At 36.1% G+C, this 13,040-nt stretch overlaps 1 protein-coding gene and 1 long non-coding RNA gene across 2 annotated transcripts; one reads left to right on the top strand and one right to left on the bottom strand.

The window, feature by feature from the left end:
* Positions 1-75: 75 nt before the first annotated feature.
* On the bottom strand, positions 76-12,934 carry TDO2 (tryptophan 2,3-dioxygenase). Its single transcript, XM_004685348.2, has 12 exons — positions 12,874-12,934; positions 12,645-12,750; positions 11,389-11,479; positions 9,409-9,479; positions 8,513-8,640; positions 7,085-7,271; positions 5,843-5,950; positions 4,120-4,231; positions 2,984-3,041; positions 2,041-2,120; positions 1,409-1,499; positions 76-256 (listed from the first exon to the last, which is right to left on the bottom strand). The coding sequence occupies exons 1-12, from the start codon at positions 12,906-12,908 to the stop codon at positions 103-105; spliced, it is 1,221 nt and encodes a 406-aa protein (XP_004685405.1). The 5' UTR covers positions 12,909-12,934; the 3' UTR covers positions 76-102.
* On the top strand, positions 133-7,285 carry LOC105853805. The gene is made up of 3 exons (XR_001145573.1): positions 133-210; positions 1,339-1,388; positions 7,223-7,285. It is a non-coding gene; the product is annotated as an uncharacterized LOC105853805 (long non-coding RNA).
* Positions 12,935-13,040: the final 106 nt, after the last annotated feature.

The raw sequence follows: 13,040 nt of genomic DNA, 5'->3' as shown, positions 1-13,040 counted from the left end.
ATGTATATAAATATATCACACTAGGATTCTCTATGCTGTCATGAAAATTCATAAAAAAAATTTACAAAAAATACAGATTGAAAATTAATGCTCTTCACAATTTTAATCTGATTCATCACTGCTGAAGTAAGAGCTGTCACAATATTCCGCTGTATAAAGGAACTTATGAATTATTGGGTTCATCTTCGGTATCCAGTGTCGGGGAACCAGGTATGTTGAAAGATTAAATAAGTCTACAAATACCTTGTACCGGTCACTGGAAAAAAAAACATATACATGTCTTAGATTTATTGACATGAATAACTTAAGATTTTCTATCAGTAAATGTCAACTCAGACAACAGTATTTTGCTTTAAATAGTACTACATATTATGATATTATGTCAAATATGGTACTTGTTTTATATATCGTATTAAGTAGTATTGGTATTTGCCTGATTTTTATTTCATATCCAGACTTCATGCCCACAAAACATTATGTATTATGTATTTCATTGATCCTCACCTGACGGATGGAGATTAAAACCAAGAGTCCATATTGTTGTGCCAGCTACCCACTACCAGCAATAGACAAGCGAGGGAAACAACCCAATGGCTCAAAGACAGATGGCAGTTGAGTGGATAGAGATGTGCCACCACACACAGTGGTATACTACTCAGCCATAAAATGTTGAGATTTTGCCATTTGTGGCAACATAGTCCTTGAACGGAATATACTAACATAGACAAGTACCATAAGATTTTACTCATTTGTTGAATATTAAAAAAAAAAAAAGTTAAAAACAAACAAACAAAGCCCTTAGACTCTGACAATAAAATATTGGTTACCAGAGCAGGAGAGGAGGCCATAGTAGTTGGTGGTGGATGGTAGCTGGACATTTGCTGGTAGGTTTATATATGACATAGAACACAAATGTCTAGAACTTTCTCTGGCATATTTTAAGTGTTCAATAAATGTTGATATCTTTTCCTATAAACACTATGAAAAGGGCACTCGAGTGGATGGGAGTAGTTTCTTTACTATAAACTCGTTATATCAAGAAATAGAAATTATGTTTTAGTGCATCTAGTCACTAATCATTAACAATAGTTTTAACCTAGTCCAAAACTGAGCCAGAAGCAGTTGAAAGTACTCCTTTGTGGATTTACCTTTTTGAGTCCCCAAGAGTCATGCAGCCACCATTTTCCCTACCTTCTCCCTGGACCACAAGCACAAGCTTCCAAAGCTAAGAATTGTTTTTTTTATATTGTCCTCTAAAGCTTGCAATAGAGGTATCGTAATCTGATGACAAATATGCTGTGAGTAGGTCAAAGCATAAATGACTTTTTTTCTCCATAGTGTACATGTAAATGGAGACTCCTGGGCACTGGTGATCCATCAAGAGAAAGGTGAGTGTCTCCCACCTTACCTCACAGTTGAGCGCAGGTACTGATAGCCTGAGGACCCACCGGTGCCCGACTTGCTGCCCAGCATCCTGTGCACCATGCACACGTGGTTATCTAAGCAAACACACAAATTAACTCCATGGACATTTTCCTGCCATTATGTGCACAGTGGTCTAAACACAAGAGACTGGTAATGATTATTGCTTCTGAGAAAAGGCTCACGCCTTATCACCTGGCCATATGGAAGGCTCATGTGCAAGAGCCCCGTGAGGCCGGCAGGTTGCCTGGCACCACACTCAGCTCAGGCTACATGCACTTGAACCTCCATCATCACAGTTAGCCTTGAGCATAAGAGCGGGGAGCCAAGCCACAGGCCACTTGGCCTTTTCCTCCACTAAAAAAGATTTTTTTTTTCCTTCTGTTTGTCCAATAAAATATTTTCTTGGCCTCCCAAAGGTGTGGTAGGCCCTAGGTACTAGGCCTGTAGAGTTTATTGGATAAGTCAGTCCTGAGAAGGTCACTATGGTCACTGTCAAGGTGGTTTTTATAGAAACAACTCACCCCCAGATAAGGGCAAGAGAGAGGGGGTGGGGGAGCAGGAAGAAGGAGAAAAGGCATGAGGGTGAGGGAGGAGGGGGCATCCAAGAAGACTTACATCTCCATTTGGTCATGAGGGTGTCGATGTCCATAAGAGATGTCAGTAACTGAAATGGGACCTGGAATCTAGGCTCTTCCCTAAGGGACAGGTGAGAAGAAGATACCTTTTAGATCCAGTGTGTGAGGGAGAATGTAAGTTTTGTAATCTGTTGGCCCTGGATACAAATACGAACTTCCCTTAGGGGCTGTGCAAACCTGGATTACTCCTTCAAGCTCAGTTTCTTAATCTCAAAAAGGGGGGTACTACCATTGGCAGTATTTGTAGCGTTTAGAAGAGCCCATGAAATAGTCATGAATTAACAGGCCACAGTGACACCTAATATGGAGCCTCATTGAAAGGTGTTGCCAATTTCAAGAAACAGATGTGAGGGGATCTGAAATAAGTCTAAATAATACACTCAGAAGACAGACTTTGTTTTCATGTGCTTTTCTCTTTTTTTGATGTGCTATACCCACTGTTCTGATACAGCTAATTCAAGGCCCAAAGGATGGGACCTTAATACAAATGGAACAAAAGATCTTGAACTTGAGGGACCCCTCAAATGCTTTTGAGGTGCAATTTTTGAAAAGCAATTTCACTTGAAATTGCCAAATAAATAGAAGATTATAAGGTATTTTTATTTTATCATTTTTTTCTTTTTATAAAGCAGAAATGATTCTATCACCTCTATCAATAACAGACACATTCCAAGAGTTTCCAAGATTTATTTTATAGAATTTACTAAAAATAATAACTGTATTTATGTATTGTTTCACCCACTCCAAAGATAGTTATACTTTTACTATTAAAATATTTTTAAAAAAAGCATAAAACACAATTATTTTCTCAGCTTCCTTGCAAAAAACTAAATGACTTGAAACTATGAGTTTTATTCTAGTACACTATTTATGTACACTTCTTAATAGTAAGTTCAGCCTCTCTGCTTTTGATTTGTTTTTACCTGTAAAAATATATCATCAAGGCTCCCTGCAGTGCTCTGTATGACAATCGTCTTTCACCTGCAAATATATAACAACTTAATAAGTAATTTAAGTCATTCACTAATTTGCATGACATTAAATATTTTTATACGACCAAAAACCATGTATGCTGTACCATGAATTAGAAAACAATCTTATAAAGTAATATTTTAGTATTGGATTTTAAAAGGTAAATGAAATATATGCAAATAATCTATAAAGGCAAATGACATATGTATATTTAAATTCTCAAAACCTTTAAAAGGTCAATATTAGGAAAAAATCATTTAGGAAAAAATGTGCATAATAAAATACATATTTCAAGTAAAATAGTATGATTGCTTTCAAAACAATACTTTCACTCCACTTCAGTGGAGTGCTTTTTTCTGATTCACTTAAAATTCTTTAAATTGCATAGCGTCACTTGGCTGCAGGGAGTACCAGCTCTGTTAATTGATGTCACTGATATGCTCTAGTGAAGTTTTGTTCTGTCAGATCTAGAAAATAAGGCTTTGCTCATCTTTACTGAGATTTAATAGAAAACTCAGGGTTACAACCTTATAGAATTGAATATTAATTGAATATACTGTATGTCATATGCTTTTTATAAAATTAAATTTTACTTCTGTTGAATTCCAAACAACAAAAAGGTATTTTCTTTACTCCTGAATATCAATGATCCCCATTTCTGATGATAAAGTAAAAAGTATCAAAGGCCTTGGCTCTACTGCTCAGTATTAATTAGGCTGCAAATCTCAGCTTGTGCTTCCTTGGTCTTGGGATTCTCCACTGCCTGGCACCCTCTCCCCACTCCTCTCCACCGCTGCTGCAGCACTCAGCATCTCACTGATTGGCTCCATGCCTCTCCCTTTTAAACCGTCAACTGTTTGACAAGCCATTTTCATCTGATCTGGGTATCCTTTGTCTGATGAACCTATTATGAAAGTTTCTGAGATTAAGTGTGTGTGGAATATTAACATCAGTTTATCATTGATCACCTCAACTCAATTCCCATTTCTATGAATGGAATTTCAATTTTATTTTTCCCAAGTAAGCTTTAATATCTGATCTCACATCGTTCATTGCAAAGATAGTATTTTTGCAAAAAAGTGCTTACCCTTACTAAGGAGATGCTCGTGGCGTTTCTCATCAAATAAGGAGAGTAACACTTCTTTTTGTTTCTGAAATTCAGCCATCTGTTCCTCTTTTTCCTCTGAATCTTCTTTAGCCTTTGGAGAAAACACTGCATTAATGTTTTAATATTGCTAAGAGAGCTAAGATCCTTATTTCAGAAAACATTGCTTATGAAAAAAAAAAAAAAAACACAACTCTCCAAGAGCAGAAAGAGTGTATTTAGAGTTTTTTGGTTTTGTTTTTTAAACCAGGTCATCTAGCACTACAGTTTGAGAATTATGTCTTATGAAAGGGGATATTGAGCACACTCACTGGTTCTGTATTGTTATTTCAGTTTGAATGATTTGCTCTTCAAAAATATCGTGAGAAATACACTCAGAAGTAAACTGGAACTAAACTAATAATGACTAATAATGACCTATTTTTTGACAATTGTTTAATACAGTAATTAAAATAATTCCACTTAGGAAAAGTATTCATCTGAAAGACTATTAATTCTGTTGAAATTCTACGTCCAGTATTATATTCTATAAGTATAATGTCTTAAACAGTCTCCATCCTTAGGCTGAGGCATTCACTACCTACTGATTAAGGAATTTCTTATATTTCTGCCTCCAATGTGTGCTCTATTTACAACTCGATTGAAATCCAGCAAAAACTAGTTCACTCAATTATCTTCAATTCATCGTCACAACCACAGTATATCATAAAAACTTATATACCTATTAATACCAGTTAATTATTCACTCAGGTAAATGTCATGCTGAGTTGGTAGAAATAAATTCATGAGAAAAAATCAAGTCACCTCATTGCACGCAGTAGATTGTGTGGGAGAAACAAGACATTGAATTATAATCACCTGACTATTAAATTGCAAGCATGGCTAGTGTTTCCCAGTGCTGTGACAATTTATGGTAGGAAGGGGGTCAGCAAAAACCTCCCTGAAGGTCTCCCTGATTAAAACCTGCTGCGTTACGCGTTACTTACATAGAGGAGAATTTCCAGAGCCCAGAGAATAACGCATAAAGTGACTCTGTGGTTATAATTCAAAGAACTAAATTCAGTTCAAAAGACATTCAGTAGAGATGAACTGCAGAAGAGAGTGAAATGTTGATGGCTTTTATCATTCTTTTTAAAATTATGAGAAGACAATGAAGAGTAAGAAGCAAAAGGGAAATGTGAGGAGATTTGCATTTTGAAAAGCTGCTGCTCCATGCTGCAGTGTGGAGAGTCAGCTGTAGGGGCCCCACTGAGGACCAATCAGGGCAGCCGAGAAAATATGGCGCCCGCCAGGTGAAGGACATTGATAGCATTTAGTTGATGGTGGTTGATTGAAGGGAGATGTTCCAGAGCCATTTTGAAGGCAAACGGTAGGATTTGGTGAAAGTTTGTTTGGGAAGAGGGAGCTTCCAAAGATCAACTGTATGTGTCTGACTTCACGTTATATATTTAGCAACTGTGAATTCAACTAATTTGCTAATTATTTTAAGCATCCACAACTTAACAGGAGAAACACTTCAATTTGGAGGAGATCATGTTGTACAAGATTGGATGGAAAGAAATTTTCAGTTACAATTAAATTGCCTTTCCCAGCAGATGCATTTGTGAAGAAAAAGATAATATAAGAAAAGGGAAAAGTAGAGAATACTTAAAATTCCCAATAAGCTCTTCAGCAATGAACTTATATTTCAAGGTATCATAAATACCTGGATCCTTGTGAATTCTTCTTCCAGGCCTTTGATGATATTTTTTTCAAACTTTCCCCAGAAGTTAAATCCATGTGGCTCTAATCCTGGTGTTCTTTCCAGCCATGCCTTAAATGAATATGTTTAAGTGACTACATCATAAAATTTTAAATATGCAATACACTTTGTAACTAACATTATAACTTGAAACAGGGAACTTGTGTGATTTTGGAAAACATATACCAGAATTACTTTTGTGTGTAAATTTATTTTTCCTTCAATTTCTTCATTTATAAAATAATGATGTTATATTTCATTTCCTTAATATTTTTGGCACTGATATTATAATATTTTTCTCTTTATTCTATAAATCTATGGAACCATCCATACATTGTTTTAGTTTGATCTTTTTTGTTTATTCTCAAAATAAATTTTAGGAACTAGAGAAATAATGATACTCTTAAGATATGAACTTTTCTAAATGCAGCAACATTGTACCCTTAGCAATTTTGAATTTAACTAATTAGCCAATTATTTTTAGAACCCACAAGACTTTTAAATCTAAAAGTACAACCAAATTCATGCATCTCTGTGGGTTCTTGTGCAACCTATTTTTGGTTTTTGAAATTAGCTCTGTGCTCCTTTGTCTTTATAAAACGTCATGTAGCATGGATATATTCACCTAAATCCACATTTACAATACCCAGGGCAGCGCCATGCATTCTTCACTAAAGAAAAGCTTAATTTTCAAAGGCAAAAACTTCGCAAAGGAATTAAAGCCATACAATCTTTATTTCATAATTTAGCTAGAAAGAAACAAATGAGTAATTCCTTATGGCTATTTCTAAACCCATAGGAAATTAATTGAAGAGAAAACATTCTTAAATGAGGAACTTTCCAATTCTGGAATGTTTTAAAGACCTAAAGCTCAATGAATAATTAACCACACTTAGTTTAAAAATCAGCTAATTAAATGTTGCTTAGTTAGGATGTTTAAAAGGCTTGTTTCAATAAGATAAAAAGATGACTAAATGTTAACAAATTATTGATTATCTAAGTATTTCTGAAGCTCTCAAGAGATTTTAATATTTTGAATAATTGATGGAATTCACAAATATAAGTCTTTTTATAAATTCAATCTTTTCTTATTTACAACGGCGACCCAAGTTGAAATAGGAGATTTTCATCTCAGATCTGAGAGCAGCTAACCCAACAGCACATACTGTTAGGAACTAAACTTTACGGAGAGACTTGAGCAGGTACCTCCAAGAGTTGCAGAAGTGTTTTTTCCTGCTCAGACTTAAGGAGCAGTTCATTCTCTTCTCCTTTGAAGTTATCGCGATAATGTCTTCTGTTGTAAGGGACTCTCAAACTCTGAAGAACACCTATCTTATTTTCTAGGAGTCGAAACTGCAGACTCTGGAAGCCTGATGCAGGCGATAAGTACTCTCTGTGAATGTCAAGTTGGGGAGGACAAAGAAGAGAAAGGAAGAACTAGGTTGACATTGTAAATCATTGTCACAGATGTAGTTCGGTTTTACTCTCTTAGATAAGACACAGGCACACAACTGCCTAGCACTGGACTTAGAATTTGGACCAAAATATGTAAGCATCACTGTCCCTGTTGCTGAATTAATTTACAGATTGGTACATGTGTAACTGTGGGATGTCATATGTGTGTGTATGTATCTATATTTGTTTGCGACTGTGTGTGCATACATATGAGTATGCATGTGTGTGCACATGAATATTTTTTTTCCTAAATTAAAAATAGATGGATACTGACCTCCATTTTTATGCATTAGCACTGTCTTTATAAATATTATTTAATTTCCCCTAAAATTATATATGTGCATATTAATTATTAATTATTGAAAACAGCAGTGAAATACCCCAAATCAAATAGAATGGGATGTTGCCTTGTCCAAAACAGATGATCAACAAATGCTTTTACTCCACACAACTACCACCCTCATGAATTTCCCTCATGTAATTGTTACTTAGACTCCAATGTTTCATTCAACACAAGAGTTCTACTTTTTTTTTGATTGCCAAATTCTGCCTGTTACATATTAAATGCATCTAATATCCTAAGAACATTTCTTCTCAATAAATATTTGATTAAAAAATGTTTCTCTTGATATGCACCTCCTAGAGGAGGCAGGTGGGACAGAGCCATGTGAAGAAGCTATTCTTGGCCTCTGGTCTGGCGCTGGGTGAGAGATGTAGGGGAGAGACCTGGGGGAGGCTGCCAAAGGCAGCTTTTACCTTGATTCTGTTCCTTCTGTCCCAGATGTGCTGGGCCCCACCTACCCCTACTTTATGGGTCCCCAGGTTTCAGCAGGTCTCAGTAGTCCTGCTTTGGGCCAACCTCGTTTGGCTGGGAATTTACCCACAAGGGGATGGGTTCTCGAGAACCTCACATTCTTGATTTGGAAACTTGTTTTCTTGTCTCTGTTGCACATGACTTGTATTAAAGTCCCTATCCATTGAAGGTCTGATGCACCAGACTGTTTTGTCTGGATGAGTTGGATGATAGAACCTATTTAGAAGGGGCAGGTTTGGGAGTTCTAGGGTGCTCCTCACCTACACTGTAACACACCAGTCCAGCATCACTGTCACACACACGTTCTTTTACCCACCAAAGCAGAAGGCAAAGCTCACTGTTATCACAAAGCCACAGATGCATACCTGAAGTCATTGAAGTCCAGGGCTGTCATTGTTTCCAGAACAGTGAACTGCTGAACCAGTAATTTAAGAATCACCGACACTCGGTGCATCCGAGTAACAACCTTGAGCATATTCCTTTCATCCCTGACCTGAAGGACAAGAAATGAAACATCGAGCAATCAGTTCTGGTTCAGGACCATTTTATGGAAACAAGGTAGGGATAAATTTTGGAACTCATTATCCTCAGGATTTAAAGCAAATATCTCTCTTAGTTTTGCTTCAAGAACTAAAGGTCAAGGAAACATGGGAACTTCTCTTTACTGAGGCCTGGAGATACCAATGGGATTGCGTCTACATGTGTGGGTTCTTCCTCCTGGCCTCTGGTGGAGCAGGGACACAGAAGAGGGGTCCTGTGTCCGGAAGATGCAGGAGAGAGGGATTGGGCACTTCCGACTGGCAGCCCCGGAAGCTCTCTGCCTCCACCCTGCTGTCTTTGTCCTTTTCTTCCTTCTCCCCCATCCTGGTGTCCTTTCTCTCTCTCTCTTCATCCTGCTAATTTTTTCCTTCCTCCTCTTCCTATTTCACTTTCCTCACTATTGTTTCTGTTCTCTAACAAATAGAGAGTAGAAACACAGTTCTGTTGCTTTTAGTTAAAGGCTATACTAGCTGTCCTGACAATTCCCATCATGCATAACACCATTTTTAAAGATAGGGTCTTGAAACTAGAACTTGAAAGGAACCATAAAGCAGTGTGTCGTTTTTAGTAGCAATAAACTGGGAAAATCTGACTAAACTTTTCCACAAAGGAAGGGTTGATTTTTCTTTTGTCATTAAGTGACATTTGGTGTTCAAGTTTCCTCATCAATACTATGTTCTGCATACTATTAGGAGAACAACATTGGGACATAAAAACTCACGTGTCCATTCTGAAAGATCTCTCGGACAGAATCTAATTCCCAGAGGATTTGCTTAAACCACAGTTCATAAGCTGCAATGAGAAAAACATTGTCAAATGGAAGATTTTAAGACTCTAACAATAATTATATCGAAGGTAAACTTAACATATTAAAAGACAAATGCATTATCTGAAAATAATAAAATGTTGATAAAGCCCGATTTTATACTATCGTTATTAGTGACAGTTACAGTAACCATCTATTAAATGTTTTAATGTGCCTGCTATGTTATCGATATGCAGTACAGATATTATTATTACATTGATTTTTCTCAACAAATGTATTGTTTATGTCTTTTAGGATCTTGCACATAACCTAATTTTACCTTCCCCTCTGGAAGCCGGGGGTATGTGAAGTGATATTCATGTGTCAATTAGGAAATCAAGACTCACTCACCTAAAAAATATAACAACAGTGTTGGTTTGGGGCTTAGGGTAGTGTGGATACTAGGAGGTTTTGTCATAGTCGTCTATTTCCCTCTGTACCTTTGCACGGTGTTTGGGATAAGATAAACACTGGGTGATTATTTTATGAATAAATGAATGCGTTAGTTTGTGTCACCATTAGAGAAGTACTGAAAATCAATAATCTTTGGGATTTTCAGGTATTGTGCTTGGTGCTACGGTACAGGTAAAGAAACCATTTCTCACTAATGAAGGGAATAATATTACAGATAATTCACATTAAGTACACTGCTAAAGGTCTAGTTTTCATATTCACATATAAAGAACAAACCAACTATTTTGGAACTAGTTTATGTGTCTGTTTTTTGTCTTTAACATGGCTGACTACTCCTGAGATGCTGACTCCATGTTATAACTGCAGGATGGAAGAAAAGTCTTATGAAATCCTGCCGGTCACCATTGCCGTCTGTTTGTGATAAGCTGGGAGCTCCATGCATGACCTCTCACTCCATCTTCATAAAAACTTCACAAATGGAGAGAATGCAAAAATCATCTCCACTTTACAGACAGAGAAATGGGAGGATTATTGGTCAAGAAACTTAACCAAGGTCAATCAGTTTATAATGATAGAAACGGGATTCTAAGTAATTTTCTGAATCCAGTATTTGTGCCAGGCCGCTATGCTTCTCCTCTTATCGGTTCAGTCTTATTATAATCCAACAATAAAAGCTATAAACATAAGAACACATAAGAACAGGAGAAGTAGCACTTTAAAATCATTGTTTTTCATCTCCAACTTTTTTTTTTTCTTCAAAGGGCAGTTAGTAACATTTTAGCCAATGTGAAACAAGCATTTGAGGAAAAGACTGGTAAGGAAAGAAACATCTAGAAACAGGGCACAGACTAGCAGGAGTTACGCAACCTTAGAGAACATTATTATGGTACTAACAACCTTATAGTAAATCTCCCTCATATTTGGGGGTCACAGGCCTCATAAAGATTCATGAAATTTTGCACAAAAATTAAGAAAGCAGAGGCCTTTTAGACTCGTAAATTTATGGACCTCTATGCTAAAAACCATTTCCCAGACGTTGAAAGTCTGAAGAGGAAAAAACACATTTTTCAGACAAAATTTACATTTCTGTTAATGTCACATTTGTATAGTATTTTGTAAAGTCATAATAAATTTTAGCACTCAAGTTTTTGAAGAGTTCTTTAAAGTTCCAAGTTGAAAAATTGTCACCACTTAGTTTGCAAATTCTTTTTGAATTCCAAGAGATAGAATGCTTTCTTGGAACTCAGACAAAGAAAAGTCTTACTTGATGTAATTAACAGTGCAGTAACATAATGAGATTGTTAAAAGTCCCAGAGGGAGTTCATTTGAGAATTTATCTGGCATCAAGATACTCTCAACATTTCTAACAAAGATGATTCTATCATCTTTTCCCTTCTTACAGTTAAAGAAATCACAGCTTTTCTGGTTATTGGAGGGATACACCTATGAAGTAACTACCATAAACACCTTTATGCAGCTTACCTTGATGAGTTATAATAAAAAGATGTTCATCATGGATTTTATTTCCTTTTATTTCACTCTGAAGTTCCTGTGCATTCAAAACTTTTTCCAGCTTTAAACAAAAAAATAAAAGAGCATGATTTTGTATAAATGAATCTGATGGAAAATATGGTGGTTATATTTAACAGTTGCTTAAAGGTAGAACTGATGTATTTTTACCAGAAAAAAAAAATAGTGATAAAGTTGATTAAGTGATATGATAAAGGTGTCAGCTAATGTTATCATGGTAGTCATTTATATATAACATATGTACTTCAAATTTACACAGTTCTATGTCAAGTTCATCTCGATGAAACTACAATGGTATTTTAAAAAAATTGATTAAATATTATAAAGCTTGGCTTTTATGAACTTTAATTAGTAAGATACAGCACTAAAAAAGTCCTGCAAATTCCCAAATTTACAGGAAGCAATCTATTTCTTTTAAACAATTAATGAGCCTTGGCATAAAAAGTTGAATTTATGATATTTGTTCTGCTAGGGAGAAACTGTCTTTGGTAGAATTCTATCATAACAAATGTTATTGTACTCTCCGGAAGTCATAGTTCTCCATCTCTTGAAATGAGTAGATACAAACTTAACTATTTGCTCAACTGTATAACTTTTGTTCTTTTATTCTCCCCAAAAGCCTGTTCTAATAAGATTTTAACCAGCTCATCTTTTGATGTGAACACATCAGAAACACAATGATGAAGACTGCGTAAGAAATATAAAAGACAAACAGGCTGAATCTTACCCCAGAATAATCTCCAACTACCTCAGGATTAATATCCATGTTTTATTTGCCAATGACGTCATAGTGCCTTCAACATGGCAAAGGATTTAAAAGAAATTCTCCTGGCTCCCTTTGCATCATCCAGCTTGATTGACTATGCCTTATTTATATAAGTTGTGCAATGCGTCCACTTATCTATACTTTATCTTATCCTCTCCACTCTCCTGCCTTGATTCTTGATTGTGCTTCAACTGTCCCTCTGCCAGAGGTGACTTTTCGCTTAAGCCTCTTAAGGTTTTCTAGCAAAATTCTTATACACACACACACACACACACACACACACATACATATATATATATATGCATTTGAATAAATAAGAATATCCTTAAATCTACAAACTATCTGGTGACAGAAAAAAGAAAAACAAAAGACTGCAAATATCCCTCAGCAGCATTTAGCACCTAACCAGGAAAATTAAACACCGTGAAGACACTGAACTCACATGCAGGTAGTTCCCATAGATAAGTCCTCCTCTGCTGGCTCTATTTACACCGGTCTGTGAATTGTCTTCTTCATTTCCTTCTGCAGATACTTTTTTAAAAGTGTATCTGCAGATGAAAAAAAAAATAGATCTTGAGAACACACAATTTCTTAATAATATAAATGATTAAAATTCTCTTACTATTCACTTTCTTAAGAAAAGATTATTAAACACGAGAATAAAAACTCACCCTAAATTATTTCCCAAAAATGGGCATCCACTCATGATGGAAACCAACTGTTTGAGACGCACTGAGGGTGGAGACTCCGTGGTTGATTTCCTTGACCAGCCCCAGGTCCCCCACTGCCTTTTATGGATCTTGCTCGCTGGCCCCAGCCAATCAGTCATCCCTGTCCC

Source organism: Condylura cristata, unplaced genomic scaffold (genome assembly GCF_000260355.1).
Source record: "Condylura cristata isolate star-nosed mole 26May11 unplaced genomic scaffold, ConCri1.0 scaffold00018, whole genome shotgun sequence".
Taxonomy (NCBI): domain Eukaryota; kingdom Metazoa; phylum Chordata; class Mammalia; order Eulipotyphla; family Talpidae; genus Condylura; species Condylura cristata.
Note: the sequence above shows the minus strand (reverse complement) of the source record. Positions and strands in the feature narration are given on the sequence as shown.

Excerpts from the sequence above, each read along its gene's own strand:
- TDO2 (XM_004685348.2), bottom strand. The coding sequence starts at position 12,908 with ATGAGTGGATGCCCATTTTTGGGAAATAATTTAGG. Across the intron at positions 8,641-9,408 it reads AGATCTTTCAGAATGGACAC|GTCAGGGATGAAAGGAATAT; the intron begins GTGAGTTTTTAT and ends CTTGTCCTTCAG. Across the intron at positions 2,121-2,983 it reads TTGATGATATATTTTTACAG|GGAAGAGCCTAGATTCCAGG; the intron begins GTAAAAACAAAT and ends CCTGTCCCTTAG.